Here is a 24,820-nt window from a genome sequence, read left to right as displayed (position 1 = left end):
ATGCACAGAACATTTTATTCTCAAGGTTTAAATGAAGCTACAGATACCATTCACTGACAATTTATTACTGAATTGTTAATAGAGTGCTAGGAAAGAAAGACTCACTGGAAAAATTTGAAGGCTTTCACTGTACATCCAGCATCTGCAAAAAGGTTCTTCAGATCATCGACAGTAACTGACGGTCTACGAAAACATGCATCAAGGTTATTATAATTATTTCATTTACCAGAGCCTAAACGTGGGATCAAGTAGAATATGAATTTACTTTAACATGTCTAATTTCAAAATGATTTAACAGTATTGACAAAGCGCAATACAAATCCATGCAAATGATTCTCCATATTTAAAAATGGACAAGCGCTTAGAAAATATTTTCTCCAAATCCAGTTTTGAAACAAATTAAACAGTAAAACAAATTATTCCTAAATTAGTTTAGGATTATAAAAGGACACCTTTACATTTGAAATCAGTTAGTCCTAATGCTGGTTTGAGACAAAGTCAAAAACGTATAAAAGGCTTTGCCAAATATTTTACTACCATAATGGGTCTGTCCAGATTCTTATAGAATCATTCTTTTTCTCCATCAGTAGTCAATACATTCATTCAATCATTCAATTCATTCAATTGTATTTATTGAGTGCTTACTGTGTGCAAAGCACTGTACTATGCTCTTGGGAGGTACAATTCAGCAACAAATAGAAACAATCCCTGCCCACAACGGGCTCACAGTCCAGAAGGGGGGAGACAGACATCAAAACAAGTAAAAAAGCATCAATAGCATCAATATAAATAAACTGAATTAGAGGTGTATATACAAATCCGAGCAATGCACTTACCTCTCCCTCTAGAGATCTTTCAGGTACTTTGCTCATAGCTCTGCAAGTTCGACCAGGGTTCCGGGAATCCTGAAACCTGGATTTTAAGTCTTAATTTTGTCTGTAACTGGCTAGTGTGGGTGACGACTGCCTGTGTTCTTTGCAATTGGCTTTACTCCTACTTGCTCACTGTACTTTGTGTCCCAGCAGGGACATGACTGTTCTGAACGCTGGGGTAGGTACAAGCTAATCAGGTTGGACACAGCCCCTGTCCCACATGGGGTTCCTACTCTCAATCCCCATTTTACAGATGAGGTAACTGAGGCGGAGGGAAGTTAAGTGACTTGCCTAAAATCACACAGCAGACATGTGGTGGAGCCGGGATTAGAACTCAGATCCTTCTGACCCCAAGGCCCATGCTCTGTCCACCACGCCAGGCTGCTTTCTCAACACAAGTTTTCCTTAGCATGGGACTTTGCAAGAACACAATTCCCACCTCTCCAACCTGATTAACTTGTATCTACCCCAGTGCTTAGAAGAGTGCTTGGCACATGGAAAGCGCTTTATCATTCGGACTGGCAAGGGACGAGAGAGTGAAAGGGGGACTGGGCAATTCCTCTGGGTGACAGCTCAGTCCCGAAGTCTCATTTGTCATTCCTGTCGGAAGGCTCTATCATTATCATCATCATCATTCAATTTCACTTAAACATCCTTGTCTCTTTTCTTCAGAAAATGATCAGTTTTGTGGTTAAATACAGTAATTTTGTTTTACTAGGTCAGGAATATTTTCAACTCATTAAAAAAATTAATACCCACAGTTACCATCTTCAGTGTGGAGAAGATGCAACATTTTGATTTTATTACAAGTACATATTTCAAACCATTCGGAATAAATACGGTTTGGAAATCTGAAAGGGTCTTTTGTTTTGGAGGAGGCGTCTAAGGGTATGATAGCACTGTAACATCGCACACAGAAAAACTTGGGGAAAACAAAATCAATTCTACCGGCCTGAGGTGCCTGTATCTGCCCAGTGTTGGTATGAGCAATTTTAAACTGATAAACAAATTGCATGCTGGTGTCAGGCAGAGAGAATTACATTTAACAGCATCTTTCACCTATCAGAGACTTGTGCTTGCTAAATTCTTCTGTTTGTACAATAATGGATATTGGGTGAATATGCAGATATTGAGCAAATAAATCGGTAACTTAATGCCCTTCAAAAGCAGCAAGATAACTAATTACCTGCCTCAGGTTCCAATAATTAAATCCCATGAAACGAAAATTACCATTAGCATCCTCAACAACTGGGGCTATTTTGGACATTAGGGCCTGTAAAGAAATCACTCACTAAACCATAAAAATCTCCCCAAAGTAAATTCAGAGCTCACCACCTATCTCCAAAGAAGACTTTTTTTCCATAAAAGTTTGGTCAAGATGATTTCCCAACAGAATAACAAATAATAACAGGTACTTACGGGATGTTGGAAAGATGCAGAGTAGCAGATGGAGGGAAGATATTCTGAAAGTTCTTAGAACCGGGCTTCTTAAAGCGATGCAAAGGACTATTGCTGTAATCCTTAGTCAGACCTTGGTCTTCTTGTCCCTCCCGAGGAAGCTGAACTGACTGATGCCTGGACAGAGTAGCACGAAGCACTTTTCCATAAAGCCTCTGCCCGCTTAGATGGTTCATGGCTAGGATGACAAAAATCAATCAATACAAATTCTGGGATGTGAGGTCAGAAAAAAGGCATTGCTCATTGCTTTTCTGAATGAACTTCTATAATATCAATGGAAAGCAATCAATCAATGGTGTTTACTGAGCGCTCACTGTGTGCAGAGCACTGTACTAAGCACTTGGAAGGGTACACAGAGTTGGTAGATAGGTTCCCTGTCCACAAGGAGCTTATAGTGTAGAGGGGGAAAGTCAAATCCCTTAGCAGCCAAATGTTCTACCAGCAATTATCCAATATTCTGTTCAACTGCTGTCAAAAAAGATCTTCTAGACTGTGAGCCCGTTGTTGGGTAGGGACCGTCTCTATATGTTGCCGATTTGTACTTCCCGAGCGCTTAGTACAGTGCTCTGCACACAGTAAGCGCTCAATAAATACGATTGAATGAATGAATCAGCACCCATGTCAATCCTCAATTCTGACTTTAAATCTTTCACCCAAGTCCTAACCTTTAAGGAACATGGGTGCTTTGACATGACTAGGTAAATACTACTACGCATTTGAGATAAACTATTGGTTTAGGTGGCACCACGCTTAATAAAGGTGAAACATATACATTGGCCCTAACATATTACTGTTCTGACAGCATTCAAAAATAACATTCAAATTCTGCTTTAAAACTCCTCATTCCTCAAGCCAACACTTTTTATTTTTATACCGAGCTTTGGCAATACTGCAGCTTTCTAGCACAAGCAGTCAGTTCTCTACAGCATGTTTTCTCACGATGTATTCTGAAGAGACTGCTGTTCCGGAATTAGGGGGCATTCTTCTGACAACTCATTTCTGTCTGGATAGAACACCATGGGCTGTCAGAAGAAACAGATGTGTGCGACAATGTTGACATTCTCTTCCATTAAAAATGTCAATAGCGATTAGTAATGTTTACTGCTATGTAACTGCTACATTAAGTTATGTTACATGTAACTATGTAACACAAGGAACTACACAATGATCTCTGTCTCTCTCGCCAATAACAGACATCAGTTATTAGTACCTAGTTGAGCTTGATTTGCATCCGCCATTTGAACCAAGGCGTTTTCTTTCTTGTTGAACATGATCTTCACCCGGTGTACGTCACCGTATACCCCTGCAAAAAGTCAAAATCCATCAGTTTTCGTTGGTACCTGTGTCCAATTCCATTGCCTTTTTTGGGTTCTACAGCAAATCTGAAAGGTCAAACCGGTAATTTGTAGCTTCCTAGCTTCTGATTTAAAGCAGAACAGTCAAATGTATTCTATGCACCGGGACTGTTTTCTAAAAATAATGATTTTGAATGCTCATTCTTCTTTCCGGAATGAATTTACTGAAACTTACTGTCACAAAGAGCGCTTTGGCCACGTCATGAAATGAAAATTCAGAAACTAAAAACAACTCACCAATCTAACTAGTCCCCTGCATCTATTTCAGCTTTGAAAAGAAACACAATTTTGCCATGTCAACTTCCTGCCTCCTCTATAGCATTCTACCCCAGAAATGCCTGCTCTGGGGGTGGAAGAGGGTGGAAATGGCCCTCACTGAAATGAGACCGTGAGGGTAAAGCCATTCAATTTGTATCCACATCTTTTAGGGGCACCTCTCCCACCCCACCCACTGAAAAGTGGGTCTGAGATAAGTAGGAGTTTTATCAGTCCTCCTGGGACATGCACTGTTCTTTCCCAACCCCGGCTTCAGGCAGAACAGGTGAACTCAGCCCAGCTCCTGGCCTTCCTAGCTTCAGCAGGGTATTATGTTCAATGGTGGTAAACCTGTTACTATCTAAGTTTTGGGTTCTCTAATCCCGTGTCTCGAGGAAGACGCAGACCAGCAGCTAGAAGGACAGAGACCATAACAACGATAACGGAAGAACCGTTAGAAGGGTTGCGGATTACGGCAGAGGACAGGACGTTCTGGAGAAAGTATATCCAAGGAGTCGATATGAATTGGAAACGAGTCGACGGCACTTAATAATAATACTACCAATAATAATCCCGTGCCGGATTCCCTTCCCCACCCAATTTGCTTGTATCCAGCCCAACGCTTAGTAGAGTGCCTGGTGCAAAGTAAGCGCTTAACAAATACCTGACGGTTATCCTGTGCCTGTGTGTCCATTACTTTGCCCCTACGTGTATGAGGCTGCGTGTATCCACCTCCCTAGTCTCGAATATCCACGCCACTGAAAAGATCTGTCTGGCCACCTCCCTGACCCTATGTATGTGCACGTGTGTGTCTATCCTTCTGATCATGTGGGTACACTTTTGTGACCACCACGACAGTCCCATGTTTGTTTCTGCAAGTGATCTGAATTCAGTACCATTTACAGAATGAAGCTAGATGACTTTAAAATTGGCACCAGACCCTCAATGTGGAGACAGCTCTTCTCTTTCCTCTGTCTTGGAACAAGGGAAGTAGAAACAAATGCCTGCATACAGACTGAGGGTTTATGGGCTGGACCATGCTGCCCTAAAGCCAAGATTCTTCAACAATCCCTGCCAATCTGAAGTGCCTATTCAGATAGGGTGGAGGAGCAACTAAGGGAATAGGTGAGGATTTAAAGAATACTTTGAGGGAAAGAGAACAGGGGCTGAAAGACATTTTGGAGTAAGAGAAAGTGTTTGAAAAAGCAGGAGTCTATTAATATTGTGACAGTAAAGAGAGAATGGCTGTGGGATATGAAGGGAGGAGGATACTATCAAAATTTAGCCAAACATCAAAGGACTCCGTGGCAATAAGAACGGTAACCTTTCATTTAGGCTATCCTACTTACACAAGCCACATTTATTTGTTTCCTTTCCCTCCAGATTAAAACAGTTAGAAAAAAATATTGTATAAGATACATTAAAAATGAAATGTCACAAAATGGCTAAATAACAACTCCATTAATGTAATTAGTTATAAAATCCACCAGACCAGACTACAGCTGGTAAGGTTCCTGGGAGCATTTAAATAAAGTCCAATGGTGGTAAGCCTGTTATTATCTAAGTTATCTTCTTTACATCAGCAAATTATTTTAGGATTTGTCCATCCCCAAAACTAGAGAAGCACCTTTTTCCTAAAAGATTATGCTTTCTGGAATCTGAACCAAAAATCTCATGGTTATTAAGTCAGTTGACTATGAATGGGTTAATGACAAAAGTCTTGCAAATTTCTTCCTGTTGGAAGCAAGGTAAAAAGCGTTGTTTCAAGAAATGACAACTAACTTACCAAACAGGATAAAAAGTCCTTGTGGGGTGATAGCCTGTGTAAAAAGGAACACACATTTTAATTTTCACTCAAACAAAAATCGTTCCAAAAGATGTTAAAACTATATCTTGAATTTTATTTTAGCTATACTTCAGGTCCCCTAATTAAATGATAGCTCCTCAATGGGTCTTGAAGTTTCTTAGGGAAAAGTTCTACTCTCTTTACAACAAGAAAATGATCTTGATGCTACAGTTGCTACTCTTTTGTTACCCAAAATTAACATTTTCACTTCAGCTATCTGAGCATCCAAATCATTCTAACCTGCCCGTGTGGATTTTACGATTCTTGTAAATTGGTAACTTTTACACAGCCTCGGGCAACTTTCGACAGCAAAATTGTAACCAATCAGTTATAAATGAAAACCTATAAATGACTCTTCTCTTTCGTTCATCACCCCTTACATCCAATCCGCCACCAAAAACAGTCGCTCTCACCTCTGCAACATCACCAAGATCTGCCCTTTCCTCTCCATCCAAACCGCTACCCTGCTGGTTCAATCTCTCATCCTATCCCGACTGGATTACTGCATCAGCCTCCTCTCTGATCTCCCATCCTCCTGTCTCTCCCCACTTCAATCTATACTTCATGCTGCTGCCCGGATCATCTTTGTGCAGAAACGCTCTGGGCATGTTACTCCCCTCCTCAAAAATCTCCAGTGGCTACCAGTCAACCTACGCATCAGGCAAAAACTCCTCTCGGCTTCAAGGCTCTCCATCACCTCGCCCCCTCCTACCTCACCTCCCTTCTTTCCTTCTCCAGCCCAGCCCGCACCCTCCGCTCCTCTGCCGCTAACCTCCTCACTGTGCCTCGTTCTCGCTTGTCCCGCCGGTGACCCCCGGCCCACGTCCTCCCCATGGCCTGGAATGCCCTCCCTCTGCACATCCGCCAAGCTAGCTCTCTTCCTCCCTTTCAAAGCCCTACTGAGAGCTCACCTCCTCCAGGAGGCCTTCCCAGACTGAGCCCCCTCTTTCCTCTCCCCCTCCCCATCCCCCCGCCCTACCTCCTTCCCCTCCCCACAGCACCTGTATATATGTTTGTACAGATTTATTACTCTATTTATTTTACTTGTACATATTTACTATTCTATTCATTTTATTTTGTTAGTATGTTTTGTTTTGTTGTGTGTCTCCCCCTTCTAGACTGTGAGCCCATTGTTGGGTAGGGACCGTCTCTATATGTTGCCACCTTGTACTTCCCAAGCGCTTAGTACAGTGTTCTGCACACAGTAAGCGCTCAATAAATACAATTGAATGAATGAATGAATTCTTCTTGGAGTTACCATTCTCCCCCAGGTACAGAATGGTACCCTCAGCTCTCCCTGTCTTCAAAGCCCTTCTGAAATTACATCTTCTCTACGAGTCCTTCCCTGAATAATTTCTTATCTCCCATCTTATATCCCCCAACTGCCACTGAGGCACCACCTGAGCATTTCGCTACTGATCCTCCCCTTCAAAACACTTATGTATGTATCTTTAAACTCTACTAGTTTAAACTCCCAGACAGAGCCCCTTCCTTCCTCTCCCCCTTGCCCCCCTCTCCATCCCCCCTTCTTACCTCCTTCCCTTCCCCACAGCACCTGTATATATGTTGGTACATATTTATTACTCTATTTATTTATTTTACTTGTACATATCTATTCTATTTATTTTATTTTGTTAGTATGTTTGGTTTTGTTCTCTGTCTTCCCCTTTTAGACTGTGAGCCCACTGTTGGGTAGGGACTGTCTCTATATGTTGCCAATTTGTACTTCCCAAGCGCTCAGTACAGTGCTCTGCACATAGTAAGCGCTCAATAAATACGATTGATGATGATGATGATAGTACTTCCTCCAGTTTGTAATTTATTTTATGCCTCTCTCTCCCTTTAGATTGTAAGCTCCTTGAGGGCAAGGATCATGTATACTGACTCTATTGTACTCTCCCAAATGCTTAGTACAGTGTTCTGCATACAGAAGGCAATCAATCAATCAATTGTATTTATTGAGCGCTTACTGTGTGCAGAGCACCGTACTAAGCGCTTGGGAAGTACAAGTTGGCAACACATAGAGACGGTCCCTACCCAACAGTGGGCTCACAGTCTAGATGGGTTGAACCCAATATTTGCTTAAAGGTTCATCATTTAAAAAACAGCCTTATTCTTCCTTTTCTGATTTTACTTTACCAAAAACTTGTCTCTTCTCTGCTTTTAACACCTATGCGATCATGAACAAAACAGCACATCTGTAATTTGGATCCACTTGCTAAATACTATCCAAAAACATATACAGATTAAGGAGAAGTAGCATGGCTTAGTGGATAGAGGACAGGCCCGGGAGTCAGAAGGACCTAGGTTTTCATTCCGGCTCTGCCACATGGATGCTGTATGACCTTAGGCAAGTCACTTCACTTCCCTGTGCCTCAGTTACTTCACCTGTAAAAGGGGGTTAAGAGTGTGAACCCCATGTGGGACTGAGCGAAAACAACTGACATGATAATGGAAACTTTCTTAACTCTCTTCATCATCTGGCTTCCAATCATTCTTGAAATTAGAAATTAGAAGCAGCGTGGCTTGGTGGAAAGAGCACAGGCTTAGGAGTCAGAGGACGCGGGTTCTAATCCCGGCTCCGCCACTTGTGAGCTGTGTGACCTTGGGCAAGCCACTTAACTTCTCTGTGCCTCAGTTACCACATCTGTAAAAGGGGGATTAAGAGTGTGAGCCCCACGTGGGGCCACCTGATGACCTTGTATTTATCCCAGCGCTTAGAACAGTGCTTGACACATGGTAAGCACTTAAGAAATATTATTGTTATTATTGTTATTATTATTAAATTCATGAACTGAAACTGGGCATTCGGTAAGGTAATGTCTGACATTCAAGTTTTTAAAAAGTACATGTTCTTGTTTGCTTTTTCTATAAAAAATAGTTTCATCTGGGCTCCAGGAAAACCTTAAATGGGCATTTTACTTTACCACCCCTCCCCACTGAACTCACTTCAGGATTGAGGTTGCTAACCAGCAGGACGGAATTTCCTGGTACTCCAGCAACTCCAGGAATGGCCATTCGTCCAGTGACAGCAGAAGTGGTGATTGTAAGAGGACCGAGGGCTCCAGGAACAGCAGGTACAGTAAGACCTTAAATTGTAAAATGAAAAAAAAAAAAAGATTTTTTTTTTCATTTCTTGAGACAATAGAGGAAATACAGTTTTGGAACATGTATTTTTTTGAGGAAAAAAACTAAACTTGAAAGCAAAGTAAGATAGTACACGTCAAAACGATGTAAAAATGGAACAGTTTGGCCTAGTGGATAGAGCACAGGCCTGGGAGTTAGAAGGACCTGGGTTCTAATCCTGGCTCAGCTGCTTTTCTGCTGGGTGACCCAGGCCAAGTCACTTAGTTTCTCTGTGTCTCTGTTACCTCACCTATAAAATGGGGATTAAGGCTTTGAGCCCCATGTGGGATGTGGGCTGTGTCCAACTTGATTATCTTATATCTACCCGAGTGCTCAGTCCAATGTCTGGCATATAGTAAGTGCTTAACAAATGCCCTAAAAAAAGAGAAATTAACGTCACTTGCTATTTTTTAAGCTACAGGAAATGCCTGCCAGCAAAGCTTTACACTTGTTCATGGATGTTCAGAGACATGACGCTTCTACAGTAATGAAAACTTTTATAACACAGGTTTTGGGGAACACAGTTGCCCCCTCCCCACCACTGCGTGAAAGCTTAAAAATATAATACTCTTCACTTCAGCTTATATTAGATTCTGCTGCCCAGTCCATGGCTTTATTCTCCCAGAATCTGACATTCAGCTGCCCTGGGTAATTTGGTTGTCACTCTGAGATCAGTCAGCCAAGAGCATTTTTTGAGTACCTGTCTGCAGGGTACTGTAGTAAGTACGATATACTGGCTTCATTGTTAGTGTAAGTTCGAAACACATCAGGTGATAAACTGTTTGGCAGTACCGATGTCTGATATGTTTCAAACTTGCACTAAATACTAATACTACATCTAAAATACCAGGAGAACCCCATCAGATGAGGAAATCGAAGCAAAGAAATGAAGTGACTTGCCCTAGGTGATGCAGGAGCCAAGTGACAGAGCCGCGATTAGAACCCAGGTCCTCTGACTTCCAGGCAGGTGCTCTTTCCACTAGGCCATGCTGCTTTAGAGGTCCTGCTGTTTTATCCATTCATTCAATGTATTTATTGAGCGCTTACTCTGTGCAGAGCACTGTACTAAGCGCTTGGAAAGAACAATTCGGCAACATATTGAGACAGTCCCGACCCAACAACGGGCTCACGGTCTAGAAGACTGAACGTATATAAACCTGAACGTATGGTCAATTTGTTGCAAAGGGCAGGGCAGATTAGGCAGGGAAACAGGGCAGATTAGGAATACATGAAATAAGTGACTCTTTGATTACGAAGCCCGGACCATACTGGCATTGGCTTGTTGTGGTCGGGGAATGCATCTACCAACTCTGTTGGTCCAGTGCTCTGCCTACAGTAAGCGCTCAATAAATACCATTAATTGATTGGTTGATTGAGGGAGGGGGAGAGTGGAGCAGGTGGCCTGGAACAATGAATGTCTGCCCAATTTGCTCCACGGAGGTAGTCTGATTCTGTCCTAGATGGCCACTAACATGTTAATAGAAGACAATCCTATATCCCTCTCTTCCTCTCCTCTCCTCAACCTACTCAAATCAGGAATCTTCCCTAGATTCTGATGCTTTCTCTTCAGAACCAAAAGAGGTTACTTAAATCACTTGACTGTGGTGGGCCTTATTTCTTTTTATTTGACAACCCGTAGAAAGTGCAGTGCTCTGTCTCAAAACAAACTTCATACTCAATTTGAGAACAAGACTTACCTGCAGCTTGAGGAAAGCCAATGGCTGGGGCGAATCCAGCAGCTCCTGCATAGGGCGAAGAAATTATACCTGGTGCACCTAACGGAGAAAATATAAGATGACTACTTGTGACAGTATCAGTAAACAAGGAAATTACTGTGCAGTGGGGTTTATGAGCTTCTACTTCATTACTACATATTTATTACACAAAACCTGGCACTTGAGGCTCCTATCTTCTCCTGTGAAATAATAGCATAATTTACTTTGCAAACTTAGGATGCCTCTATAAGAAATTTTTTACCAAAATGTATATGCAAAGGCCCTTAGCTGTTGTTCTAGGAAACAATCCAAACTAAGTTAATTGAGCAACATTGTTCTTTAGGATGTAAACAGACAGCATTTTTCTCAAGAATTTCCCAAATGGCAAATCCTCAGAAAACATGCAGTTTTTCTTTACCAGCAACTTTCTTTTCAGTTAGATCCCTAGATCTAGAGAAGTGAGAAATATTTGCAAAACACCCACAATTAAGAGTCAAGGGGTTATGATTAGCCAGAATGAAAATTGAAGTTTAGCAAATATTTTCTCTCTTCTCAATTATCCTCCAAATCAAAAAGATGCAGCAGTGACAAATTTTAGCTGCACAGCTCACAGAAATACAGTAGTTAGAAGAAATAGCCTTTGATCAAATTTGGAAATCACATCATCTCACAGATGCAAAAAAAAATGCTTGGGACAGGCTTAAAATGAGCAAAATCATCTCTGAAATTATTATGTGAGTCACTGAGTAGGAAGGTAACCAATACTTCAAAGATAAAATGATTTGGCTACACGAATGCCATGAAATTACTGGTATATAACTACCTGGATTAAGTGTACCTCAGATACTTCTCCATGATTTAATTTTTGTTGAAAACTAGGAAGTTTATTATATGGAAGCTGGACTAAATGTACCTTTCCTACCTCATGTACTTGGGTACGCAAAAAGGGTCCACTTTAAATAATTTGCATTTTAGATGAAAACCTCTATAAATAAATGTTCACCATATTTTGAACATCCTATTAAGAGGATGAATTCTAAATAGCTACTTGGTGACTTATCTGTCTCTATATAGAGCATTTAGGATGGCATAAACAATTACTTGGAAGGCAACCAGCTGTACACCTGAAATGCAAGACTAATTGAATTTACTGTTCACAGAGGCCCTGGCGATACAGTCATTGCCCCGGTTTATGCAGGACTGAGAATCTGCATGAATAATAATAGTAATAATAATAACGGTATTTGTTAAGCACTTGCTACGTGCCAGGCACTGTACTAAGTGCTGGGGTGGATACAAGCAAATTAGGTTGGATAGAGTCCCTGTCGTAGGTGGGGCTCACAGTCTCAATCCCCATTTAATTGATGAGGTAACTGAGGCCCAGAGAAGTGAAGTGACTTGCCTACGGTCACAGAGCAGACAGGTGATGGAGCCAGGATTAGAACCCATGACCTTCTGACTCCCAAACCTGTGCTCCATCCACAAAACCATGCTACTTCTCTATGAAGGAACTGATTATAGTGTCAGTGCCACTAGCAACCTCTTGTTTCTATCAACAGGGCCTGGGGCTAATCAATATTGTGAAGCCCCTATGTGATGCAGGACTGTCTCTCTTTATTGCTGCATCGTCCTTTCCCAAGCGCTTAGTACTGTGTTCTGCACACAGTAAGTGCTCAATAAATACGACTGATTGAATGAATGAATCATCACGCCATGCAGCACATGATGTCACTGGGCAATCCAGCCTTCTGTAGGGCCCCACTCATCATCATCAATCGTATTTATTGAGCGCTTACTATGTGCAGAGCACTGTACTAAGCGCTTGGGAAGTACAAATTGGCAACATATAGAGACAATCCCTACCCAAAAGTGGGCTCACAGGCTCCATGCCTGGCCAGGAAGACCTCGCTGGTGGCAGCTGCTTCCCACAGAACTGCTCTGAATCTGGACTTGAGGAAAAAGGAAAATTTCTTTCCCAGGTTTCTCTGGTTCACTTTCTCCCCTGAGTTACGAGTTTTGAGATGCTCGCTGGGAAGAAGGGAGAGAGGAGGAAGAGGAGATGAGCAGGCAGAGAGGAGAGGGAATGGGGAGAGGGAGAGAGAGATAAGGAGAAAGAGAAAAAATTCTGGCTGGGCTCAGGACCAGGGGGCAGAACTGGGTGTCCCACTCGTTATTTTTTTTAAATGGTATCTGTTACGTGCTTATTATATGCCAGGCGCTGGGGTAGATACAAAATAATCGGGTTGGAAATAGTCCATGTCCCACATGGGGCTCACAGCCTTAACTCCCATTTTCCAGATGAGGTAACTAAGGCCCAGAGAAGTGAAATGACTTGCCTAAGGTCGCACAACAGACGAGCGGCGGAACTGGGATTAGAACCAGGTTCCTCCGATTCTCAGGCCCACACTCTATCCACTAGACCTCGTTGTTTCCCTTGGGCTGCATCTGAGCAGCCAATCCATGGAATCCACTGTCTTCATCCCTAAAGATTCCAACGCCTGCTCTGGCCACCGTCCCAAGCCTTCTGGTGCAGTCTTCCCACTGCTCCATCCTGCCCCTGTCCCTCATCCCTTGGTCCCAAAACAGGCCACCCCGACTGCCAATAACATGCCAGAAATGTCTCAGGCATCAGGTCAGAGCTGCAGAAAGGGGAGGAAATTCCGCCCTCCAACTTCCTTTTAGTACGGCATAGTGGCTAGAGCATGGGCCCGGGACTCAGAAGGTCATGAGTTCTAATCCCGGCTCTGTCACTTGTCTGTTGTGTGACCCTGGGCAAGCCGCTTAATTTCTCTATGCCTCAGTTACCTCATCTGCAAAATGGGGATCAAGACCGTGAGCTCCACGTGGGATGACCTGATTACCTTGTATCTATCCCAGAGCTTAGCATAATGCTTAAGCATTATGTTATACTATGTTAAGCACATAGTAAGCGCTTAACAAATACCATAAATGTTATTATTATTAACTGATCTCCTACTCCAGTTCAGTCCACACACTTTTCTCCTCTGTTGCCAACCTACTCACTGTACCTCAATTTCATCTATTTTGCTATTGGCCCCCTTGCCCATGTCCTCCTTCTGGCCTAGAATTCCCTACCCCTCTTTGACACTCCACCATTCCCTCCATCTTCAAAACTCTCTTCAAAATCCCATCTTTTCCAAGAGGCTTTCCCCGCCTAAGCCCTCACTTCCCCTCTACCTTGCCTTTGCGCTCACAGCCGTACCCCTTAAGCACTTAATATTCCCCTCACCAACAGCACCTATGTACATATCCTTACACTCTGCCATCCCTGATGAACTTGTATCTACCCCAGCACTTAGAACAGTGCTTGGCACACAGTAAGCACTTAACAAATACCATTATTATTATATTATCCCTCTAGACTGTAAGCTCGTTATGGGCAAGGAACACGTCTCCAAATTCAGCCTGTTTCTAGACTGTGACCCCATTGTTGGGTAGGGACTGTCTCTATATGTTGCCGACTTGTACTTCCCAATAATAATAATAATGACAGTATTTGTTAAGCGCTTACTATGTGCAATGCACTGTTCTAAGCGCTGGGGGGATACAAGGTGATCAGGTTGTCCCACGAGGGGCTCACAGTCTTAATCCCCATTTTACAGATGAGGGAACTGAGGCACAGAGAAGTGACTTGCCCAACGTCACAGCACTTAGTATAGTGTTCTGCATACAGTAAGCGCTCAATACATACGACTGAATGAATGTTGTAGTCTCCCAAGCACTCAACACAGTGTTCTGCACATAGGAAGCACTCAATAAATACCACTGATTGGCTGATTTCACCTACTTGCAATTTATTTTAACGTCTGCCTCCGCCTCTAGACCGCATGCTCCTGGAGGACAGGGATCATGTCGTCTAACTCTACTGTACGCTCCCAAGAGCTCAGTACAGTGTTTTGCACACAGCAAACACTCAATAAATACCACTGAATGATGGATTGTGAGTGTTTAATGTGCTACAGGGAGGCTTTTGGAGGAGGGTTAGGATGGTAGCTGAGGTCCCATGGTGCGGATATTCAGTGGGGTACCTCGACTACATGAGCCCCTACTTTAATCCAGCCCTTCCTGCCAACCGGATTCCTGTTGGGTCAAGTGCAACAAGCGCATAAACAGGCAGGGGTGCAGCCTACTGCAAAGCAGACGAATGCTCTTCACCCAAGTTAGCCAGCTTCAGGCGGCCTCAGAACTAGAACCCAGATCCCCTGATTCTCAGTGCAATGTTCTTTTCACTGGACCAATAGCAGGGTGATAAGAAAAGAACCACAAAAATCTCCATCGGGAGTGAGCCAAATCCACAGATGAAACGGTTGTGAGCAGTCACCGCCTCTCCCTAGTAATTCCCTTACACAACGGTCTAGCGTTTTACCTGGGGAATGAGGACAGCAAATTGAACCCAGTTCAAATTCTCCTTAAACAAATTTTTTTATTCCGGCTAACCAAAGTCTTTTTGGTGATAGACGAGCGCGCATGGCCTGTAAATTTTGCTCTGGTGTATCTGTTACACTAAGGGATTAAAAAATTAGGGAGATTCTGGTGTGGGACCTTATTGTTTACATGTGCAATTTGTATTTCCCAAGCACTTAGTACAGTGCTCTGCACATAGTAAGTGCTCAATAAATACGATTGATGATGATGATGATGTGTAAATTTTGAGCCATTCATGTCAGCCGAGCTATTATAAACTCATTCTTTATGATGACGATACTCTCTACATCCTCTTAAAAATATTATCATCAGTTAAGAGAAATAATTTCATATCTTTAAGGAAAAACAAGTTTAACCAGTTTTTTGTAAACACACATATATGCTTCTCAAGAATTCTTTCAAATAAATAAACAAACCATATTAAAACCTCAAGCAGTAAAGTGTATTTCCGGTTACACTCTAAGCTATGAGGTCCTTTTGTGAGAGAATAAAGATTATTGTACTATGGTCACAGGCAGCCAAACAGGAAAATAAAAAAGTGACATAGGATATGATTATCATGTGAATTCACATTAATATGAAATTGCATTACTGCCAAAACAACAGTCCTTTGTTTTGAGAGGCTTAATATAATTTGTGGTATTTGTTAGGCATTTATTAATTGCCAAACACTATTCAAGGACGGGGTAGATCCAAGATAATCAGGACCCTTGAACAACATGGGGTGGACAGCCTAAGGGGGAGGGAGAACAGGTAATTCATCCCCATTATACAGATGAGGAAATTGAGGAACAGAGAAGTGACTTGCCCAAGGTCACATGGCAGGCGAGTGGTGGAGCCGGGCCTAGAACCCTGGCCCTACGCTCTTTCCGGTAGGCTACGTGGCTGCTCAATATCTCTAAGAATACGTGATAAAGAATACTGCAACTAGACCCCTAAAAACAAAACACATTTGACAACTTCCAACAAAACAATGAGGACAAGGAAAACAACAGAGTTCAAGTCTCCCAGTGCCTAAATTTACTTCCTGGTAAACAAGGGGATTGGTTGGTACATTTCTGCAGTGGAAGCAGTCATTATCTGGTTTCCTAGTTGTCTGTAAGAATGAATGTTCCTTCCCAGGTGGCTAATTCGCTACAAAGGATTAAATTTAGGCATTGAGAGAATTGGGTTCATTGTGCTGTCACCCTGAAAACATATACACGTATACTGTTGTAATTAAAAGCAAAGTCAGATATCTCCCCCTTCCCACCATTCCCCACCTCATTTTTCAATACCATATTCTAGTTATTTACTGTAGGACAAATGCAGATTATGGCATTAGGGATTCTACTAACCAATTTTAGGGTTGGAGCAATCAATCCAAAAAAGAATTTACTGACCACTTACTGTGCGGAGCACTGGACTAAGTGTACAAGAGTACAATGTAACAGAGTTGGAAGACATGTTTCCTGCCCACAGCAAGCTCATAGTCTAGAGGGGGAGGCAGATATTAAAATCAATTATGGCTCTGTGCTGTGGGGCTGAGGGTGGGGTGAATAAATGGTACAAATCCAAGTGCAAGGGTGATATAAAAGGGAGAGGGAGTAAGGGAAATGACGGCTTAATCGGAGGAGGCCTCTCGGAGGAGGTGTGATTTTACTAAGCCTTTGAAAGTGGAATGAGTGAAGCTCTGTTGGCCATGAAAGGGGAGGGAGTTCTGGGCTAGAGGCAGGGCAAGCGTGAGGGGTCGGTGGTGAAATAGACGAGATCGAGGTACAGTGATAGGATTAGGTGCAAGAGGAGCCAAGTGAGCCTGCTGGTTTGTACTAGGAAGCCAGTGATGTAAGATAGGAGGCGATTGAGTGCTTTAACGCCGATGATAAGGAATTTCTATTTGATGCAAAGGTGGACGGGCAACAACTGGAGGTTCTTGACGGGGGCACCAGACTGAAGTACAGATTAGGATGGGGAGAGACAGGAGGCAGGAAAGATAGCAAAGGAGGCTGATGCAGTAGTCAAGGCGGGATAGGATAAGTGCTCGGATCAACAGGGTACCAGTTTGGATGGAGACGAAAGGGAGGATTTTAGCGAGGTCGGATCATGGGCAGGCAAAGATGATGGGCTACAATAGTGAAGTATAGTGACTGCAGAAAGAACGGGGATGGGAAGGAATTCGTCAGACAGGAAAAGGCTGGAGTTGGGTGGAAACGGTGGAAGAAACAGTTGGGTGAATGGTGTGCTATTCCACCGGGACCATCTGGCTAGTTATACTACATACAACTAGTACGTAGTATAAGTACAAACATATGCATATGGCCCAGTGGAACTAGTTGTATGTAGTATAAGTCCAAACACTAAGTAAATAAGAGCGGGACAAAATTAATGTGGGAAACTAGTTGAGGATATTCTATGGTAAAGGGTATTTACGTTTTAACTCTAAAACTGTTAACACAAATATAAGGTTCCCCTTCTTCCTTACAGAGCAAATAATTAAGGACAAGTACCTTATGATTTCGGCTGGTCTGTGAAGCCACCTTCATTCTATAGCTTCCTATGTGCTGTTATAGATAAGTAATTATGCAAATCACACATTTCAAGCCTTCATTCATTCATTCGACTGTATTTACTGAGCGCTTACTGTGTGCAGAGTACTGTACTAAGTACTTGGGAAGTACAATTCAGCAACAGAGACAATCCCTACCCAACAATGGGCTCACAGTCTAGAAATGCCCAACAAGAAGCAACTACCCTATTTGCTCTCACAAGAGGTCTGGATTTCTTGATCTCATAAAATGACAGTATTTATCATGCACTTAGAATATAGATTATATTATATTACATTATATATTATATTTATATAGAATATAAATCAATGCCTTATCATGGCAGGAGAGCTTGCAAACACCAATGAAGACACCAATGAAGCTTAGAGGTATGCCACTGAGAGATATTCTCTCACCAGGGTTACCCATAATGGAAAGGTCTAAGCCAGAGCATCAAAGTTGATTCACCGGTGCTGGGCAGCAGCGGCATGGGAAAGAGTCAAAGGCGGATGATGATGATGATGATGATGTTGGTATTGGTATTTGCTAGGCACTTACTATGTGCCAAACACTGTTCTAAGTGCTGGGGGTGATACCAGGCTATCTGGTTGTCCCTTGTGGGGCTCACAGTCTTAATCCCCATTTTACAGATAACTGAGGCACAGAGAAGTTAAGGTACTTGCCCAAAGTCACACAGCTGACAAGCTGTTGATAAAAGACAACGGCAGAAACTTCAGTTTTTACTGTGCAGAAGGCGGCAATGGTACACCACTTCCGAATATTTTACCAAGAAAGCTCTACGGATACAGTGCATAAAGTCGCTATGGATCGGAAACGACTCGACGGCATTTGGTGACGATGAGAATGTGAAATGCCCGAACAAGCCTCAGTTTCTTATGGTGTCCTGTCTCTAATCCCTTGTTCATGCTCTTTCCCACTGCCTGGAACTCCCTCCCCAACTTCAACTCCACCTGAACGCAGCTATCCCATCTTCAAAGCCCTTCCAAAACCCCATCTTCTCCAGGAGACTTTCTCCAACTAACTGCCACCATTTTAGGATGTATCAATCCAACAGCTACCGTGAGAACGCATGTTAACACAGGCTGCTTTAGCCCTTATGTACACAGGGATTTACATAAATTCCTTGTGTTTTTCCACTTTTGTATCATCTCTTAATAATAATAATAATGGCATTTATTAAGCACTTACTATGTGCAAAGCACTGTTCTAAGTGCTGGAGAGGTTACAAGGTGATCAGGTTGTCCCACATGGGGCTCACAGTCTTAATCCCCATTATACAGATGAGGTAACTGAGGCACAGAGAAGTTAAGTGACTTGCCCAAAGTCACACAGCTGACAATTGGCAGAACCAGAATTTGAACCCATGACCTCTGACTCCAAAGCCCGTGCTCTTTCCACCGAGCCACGCTGCTTCATATGCTTAATATTTCCATTTGCCTGCTGCTGCCATTTCTAACATTTCTCAGGAGCCTGCCATCATTATTGGTAAATCATTTGTGCTTGCCTGCCTCCCCATTAGACTGGAAGCCCTGCTCGGCACACAGGTGATGAATAAATACCGCTGAGGATGAGGATAAAAAACAAATAGCTACTCTCTCAAAGCTCATCTCTACACAACTTGAATGGGATTGTGTGCCACAGGTATGGATGGGGAGGGACTAGGGATGATGAATGTGAGAGGCTCCCCTCAAGAATGAGAGGATGAAAGATGAAACCTGGATCGGGACCTGCTGATCAACTATGTCTCCTGATGAGGAAATCCCCTTCTCCGGGAGGCCAGGAGTTCAATCATTTTTTTTTTTTTCCAAGGCTTAAAGGGATCCTGTTATTGACTGGCTCAGACTTTAATGCAGCCATTTACTTCTGTAACATGGGGCATAAAGAGGGCTTGATTCTCAGAGAACCCATTATGAGGGAAGAAATTTTGGAAGCAGTGGCACAACCATGGGTCTGTGACAAAATATGTGTAGCGATTCCGGCTCGGTCCGAAATTCCAGACAGGCCAACTGAACCATTAGTGGGTTTAGTCTCAACCTCCAGTTGAATCGAAACCAAGCCAAGTATGTGGACATCCTTATCTTCCAGTTTTGACATGGTTTGACACATGGAAGTCCAATTTGAGGCTGACAAGGCACTGCTACAGTTCAGCGTCGGATCTCAACTCCCGAAGGGGTATGTTAAATCAACAGTGAAACGCCAAGCATTTTAGCACATCCATTACACTTTAGAAAACAGATTATTTTAAATTATTCCAAAAGGCAAGAACGTGAGAGGTCAAGGAGGATCTGCCCACAAACACCTCACCCAGACAGCATATGTACTGAGAGGAAAGAGCATTCCTCTATGCAGGGGTGGGCGGGGGAGAGAACACACACACACAGAATTTTAGTGATTCGGTTACAGGGTTTTAAAATACTGTAATGTCTCCCCCCCCCCACACACACATCATCCGTAAAATCTGCACAATTAAGAATAGTGTTCTGCAAAGTGATTTTCTAAATATAAAATAATCAAAATATTACAGAGGATACATGCTACGGAGGGGCCTCCTTCACCTCATAAAAGCTCTCCTGCTCCCATGTTCCCACTGTCCTACTTCCCAGCTGACTCTCCAAAGAAAGTTTCCCCACCTACTTTTAAAATCTAGTCTCTCCTTCTACCTGTGCTTTGGACATCAACCCCTCTCACCTCTTTAGAACATTTGCTCCCACAATCTTCCCCTCTCACATTACTATCTGTAGCTCCTCATTCTCCTGAGCTCCTTCCCTTCTGCCTTCAGAAAAGTCCAAGTCTACCCCCAAACTGAAAAATCCGGCTTTCAACCCACCGCATCTGGCTGTTGTCCCCAGAAACTGCACCCATTCCTGTCTGAACTCCTTGACTTGGCTCAGTACAGCTGCTGCCTCCACTTCCTCTCTACCAATGCTCTTCTAGACTACTGCAATCTGGATTTTACCCTCTTCACTCTAGTGATGTTTTTCTCACAAAGGCCTCCAATGCCATCCCATCCTGACTCTATTCTGCCCCCAAATAATAATAATAATAATGATGGTTTTTGTTAAGCACTTACTATGTGTGAAGCACTGTTCTAAGCGCTGCGATACATACAAGGTGATCAGGTTGTCCCACGTGGGGACAGTCTTAATCCCCATTTTACAGATGAGGTAACTGAAGCACAGAGAAGTTAAGTGACTTGCCCGAAGTCACACAGCTGACAAGTGGCAGAGCAGGGATTAGAACCCATGACCTCTGACTCCCAAGCCCGGGCTCTTTCCACTGAGCCACGCTGCTTCTCTCTTTCTCTACCTCTTGTTTGCCTTCGATTCTGGTGACCACCCCTTCCTCAGCCTTGATTTTACCATCCCAATTTTCTTCCTACCTCGGTTTCCTTTGCTGGCTCCATCTTCTTCTCACCCTTAAGTTGTGGGCACTCCGTAAGACTCAGTTCTGCATCCTCTACTTTTTCCATTCTATGCTTTCTCTTGGGGAAGTCTGCTGAAGTATTTTCAACTGCCACCTCTATATGGATGACTCCCCAAACTCCCAGCCCTGAACTCTCTCTTGATTTCTAAACTCCCATATCCACAACACCCCTACCTGGGAGAGTCACTGGCAGAAACTGAACTTCCTATCTTTGTTTTTGAACCGCTTTCTCACTTTCCTAACACTACTGTGATAACACCACCCTCCTCCCTATGGCAAAAGCTTGCAATCCCTCTGCCAATGACTGCCAACATCCACTCTGTTTCTGTATCCTGCTGGCTTTTGCTTTCCATTTTGTGGATGTTATTTCAAAAAGCATTTAAATCACAAGGGACCCTTAAATATCAGCACAGTTGTTTTGACTTTCTAAATGATGGGCTTTGGTAATAAAGTTTGAGAGCCTGAGTTCCAAAAAGCAATACGGAGCCGAAGCCGCATACTGACAAATGTCAATAAGATCCATATTTCTTCTTTTAATAACACAAGAGGAGCAAGATCCTAAGCTCAAATATACACTACTTTATATATTTGATGAAAATGTGACTGTTGGAAAGAGAGATATGATTTGGAGTAAGAGCTCCTTGTAGGCAAGGAATGAGTTGCTTTTTTCTGTGGTACTTTACCAAGAGCTCAGTACAGTGCATGGCACCCAGTGGGCACTAGATAAAAACCATAAGTACTAGTCAAGGTATACAACAAGGTAATCTCTCTAGATTTTGCAAAGGCTTTTGAATCTATCCGTGATCTTGGAACATGTGGTTTTGGCTTAAAGAAAAAGTAGTTATCTATGACAGTGCCATGCTGGGTGGGTAAAATATCCCTAAAGAATCCATCAAGAGCTGGACTTAATCAACTTCATTATCAGAAACCTGGACAAAGGAATTTGAAAAAATGCCGTCAAATGGGGTGGGGCGTCCAACATAGAAGACAGGACTACAGAGCTGCCTTCACACTTGAAGATGACCCTAAAGATGAGATTTTATCAGTGTGGCTGGTAAGACCAATCAATCAATCGTATTTATTGAGCGCTTACCAATGCACGATGACAATCACTCGCACAGTTGCAGGGTGTATCTGCAAACATCGCCCCTTGCCATCCTGCTGTATTTGCAGCCTGCAGTTCTTGGTGCCGTTTTTATTTCTCCCTCTGTGGTGCAATATCATCAAGCAATGGTATTTACTGAGTGCCTAGAGTGTGTGGAGCACTTAGAACAGTTCCAGGGTTGCTGCCTTCTCCCAATCCACCACAGTTATGCCACACTGAGGCTTCACTTTGTATTTTTATATGGTTTATTCTGCTTTTTTTGTTTAAAGTTTCCACGCTCAACTCTTCATGTCTCACCCCAAAAAGGTGAGGTATTTTGATGCTGGTGGATTGGCTGTTACAAGACCTCATTTGTTTGTGATCCTATCCTGCCACTTGATGTTTAAGTATAATAATAACTGTGGTATTTGTTAAGCGCTTACCCACGTGCTAGACACTGTACTAAGCGCTGGGGTGGACACAAGCAAATCGGATTGGACACAGTCCCTGCCCTACCTGGGGCTCACAGTCTTAATCCCCATTTGACAGATGAGGTAACTGAGGCACAGAGAAGTGAAGTGTCTTGCCCAAGGTCACACAGCGAACAAGTGGCAGAGCCAGGATTAGAAACCAGGTCCTTCTTACTCCAAGGCCCGTGCTCTAGCCACTAGGCCAGGCTGTCTCTCTGTATGATCCACAGGTGGCTGCAGAATCTAAATGTGGTGGCCCCCAGTATAGCCAAGTCTCACAGGAGGACAACCAACAGGGTAAGCTCTCTTTACCCATCACGTTTTCTCCAATCTCCATGTCTGTCCACTATCTTGGACTGTCTTGGAAAGAGTGACTACTGGGGAAATGTGGTTACCTTGTCCTGAGCCCCCTGGATACAGCACCCTGCCCCCAATTATTAATATTATTATTTGTAATTTTTCTTTCCCATTCCTACACCTTTAATAATTGGTATTTCCAAAATGAAACTCTTTCTCAGCTCCAATATTTCATACAGTGGAAGCGAGCGCCTTACTCGACAATGGTGAACAAACTGGATGAGGGCACAGCAAGGTCTAATGCTGACGTGACAGCACGTAGAGAGTCTGTCCCCAGCCACAGACTGCACTTGGTTTCTCACTGGATGTGAGTGTCCAGTGGATTTGAGTGTCCACTGAACGAAGCTGTACATATCAATCTATCAAATGTATTTTTTAAGTGCCCATTATGCGCAGAAGACTGTTAAGAGTGTAACTCTTTGAGGGCAGGAAATGTGTCATCATGCCTTTATCTCGCACCTCCCAAGTGCTTACCACAGTGCATGTTTTTGAGGAGGGGAGACATTACTATTGAATGATGTTTTAGAAATAAGATACTGGAAGCTAAGTGTCAGACACACTGAAAAGAAGAGACACTAGAGGCAAGGAGGCCTATGAGGTGGCTGAGGATTAGAACCCACGACCTCTGACTCCCAAGCCCCTGCTCTTTCCACTAAGCCACGCTGCTTCTCCATATCCCTTCTCTTCTATCCCACTTCAAATACTGCATCAGCCTTCTCGCTGACCTCCCTCCCTCTAGCCTCTCCCCGCCCCCCCAGTCCATAATCACCCTGCTGCCTAGATCACTTTTCTTAAAAATCATTCGTCACTTGGCCCCACTCCTCACAAACCTCCAAGGGTTGCCCATCCAACTTTGCATTAAACAAAAACTCACCCTCTACCTACTCTTGCTCATCACCCACTACCGCCCAGCCCACACACTCTCTTCTCTAAAATCAACCTACTTCTTCACATCCTCTATCCTTCCTGCCTGCTTCATATCCAACAGACCGTCACTCTTCCCCTCTTCAGAACCCTACTAAAATCATCTCTCCTCCAGGAAGTCATCCTAACCACTGTTCTTTGCAGTTTTCTCCCTGCATTCTGCCTCATCCATGCACTTAGGTCTATACCCCCTCTGATGCCCCACCTCCAGAGCATATAATCTGATGCTTCCCTGAACCGTAATTTAATTTAATCCCTGTCTCCCACAGATTGTAAACTCCTTGAGGGCAGGGAACAGGTCTACAAACTCTATTGTAATTGCACACTCCTAAAAGTATAGCACAGTACTCTACTTGCAGTCAAGGCTCAATAAATACTACTATTTAATCAACCGGATCCAGAACAGAACCTCATGGGGCACCCATATTTAGAGGATAAGAAGAGCTAGAAAAGGCAGCAATATAACTGAGAAGGATGCCCAGAGAGGTAAGAGAATTAGGTGAATACCATGTTGGTGAAAAACAAAGAGAAGGGAATGGTCAACAATGTCAAAAGTAGCTGACAGGTCACGGAAGGTTAGGATCATACAGCCCATTAGACTCAACTAAGAGATTATGAGAGACCTTGGTAAGCATAGTCTCAATAGAGTGCAGGGAAAGAAAACCAGATTGCAGTGGGGCAAGAAGGTACTTGACAGAGAAGAAGTGAAGGCAGAAGTGGTATATAACCTATTCAAGGAGTTTGGACAGGAAGGGGAGAGAAAGGGTCAGAGTTAAAGGGTGCAGTGGAATCCAGAAAAGGCTATTTAAGTACAGGAGAGACATGGGCATGTTCGAAGGCAGAGAGAAAGGAGTCATTGGAGAGTGAGAAGTTGAAGGTGGCAATAAGGAAAGGTGCAAGTATTTTTAAGAGGTGAGATGAAATGAGGTCCTAGTCAGAGAGA

General features: G+C 43.2%; 1 protein-coding gene across 3 annotated transcripts in view; it reads right to left on the bottom strand.

Moving 5' to 3' along the window:
- The window catches only part of PTBP3 (polypyrimidine tract binding protein 3), a 181,922-nt gene that overhangs the window by 6,598 nt on the left and 150,504 nt on the right, over nt 1-24,820 (bottom strand). For all 3 annotated transcript variants that reach the window (XM_038770374.1, XM_038770373.1, XM_038770375.1), the window contains 6 exons: nt 10,610-10,687; nt 8,736-8,875; nt 5,727-5,760; nt 3,541-3,633; nt 2,292-2,508; nt 106-183 (listed from right to left, as the gene is read on the bottom strand). In XM_038770374.1, the coding sequence (XP_038626302.1) occupies nt 106-183; nt 2,292-2,508; nt 3,541-3,633; nt 5,727-5,760; nt 8,736-8,875; nt 10,610-10,687 (640 nt within the window). The remainder of the gene's footprint in view (nt 1-105; nt 184-2,291; nt 2,509-3,540; nt 3,634-5,726; nt 5,761-8,735; nt 8,876-10,609; nt 10,688-24,820) is intronic.

This window comes from Tachyglossus aculeatus, chromosome X3 (genome assembly GCF_015852505.1).
Source record: "Tachyglossus aculeatus isolate mTacAcu1 chromosome X3, mTacAcu1.pri, whole genome shotgun sequence".
NCBI classification, from domain to species: Eukaryota; Metazoa; Chordata; class Mammalia; order Monotremata; family Tachyglossidae; genus Tachyglossus; species Tachyglossus aculeatus.
The sequence above is the reverse complement of the archived record's forward strand: the minus strand, read 5'-3'. Positions and strand labels throughout refer to the sequence as shown.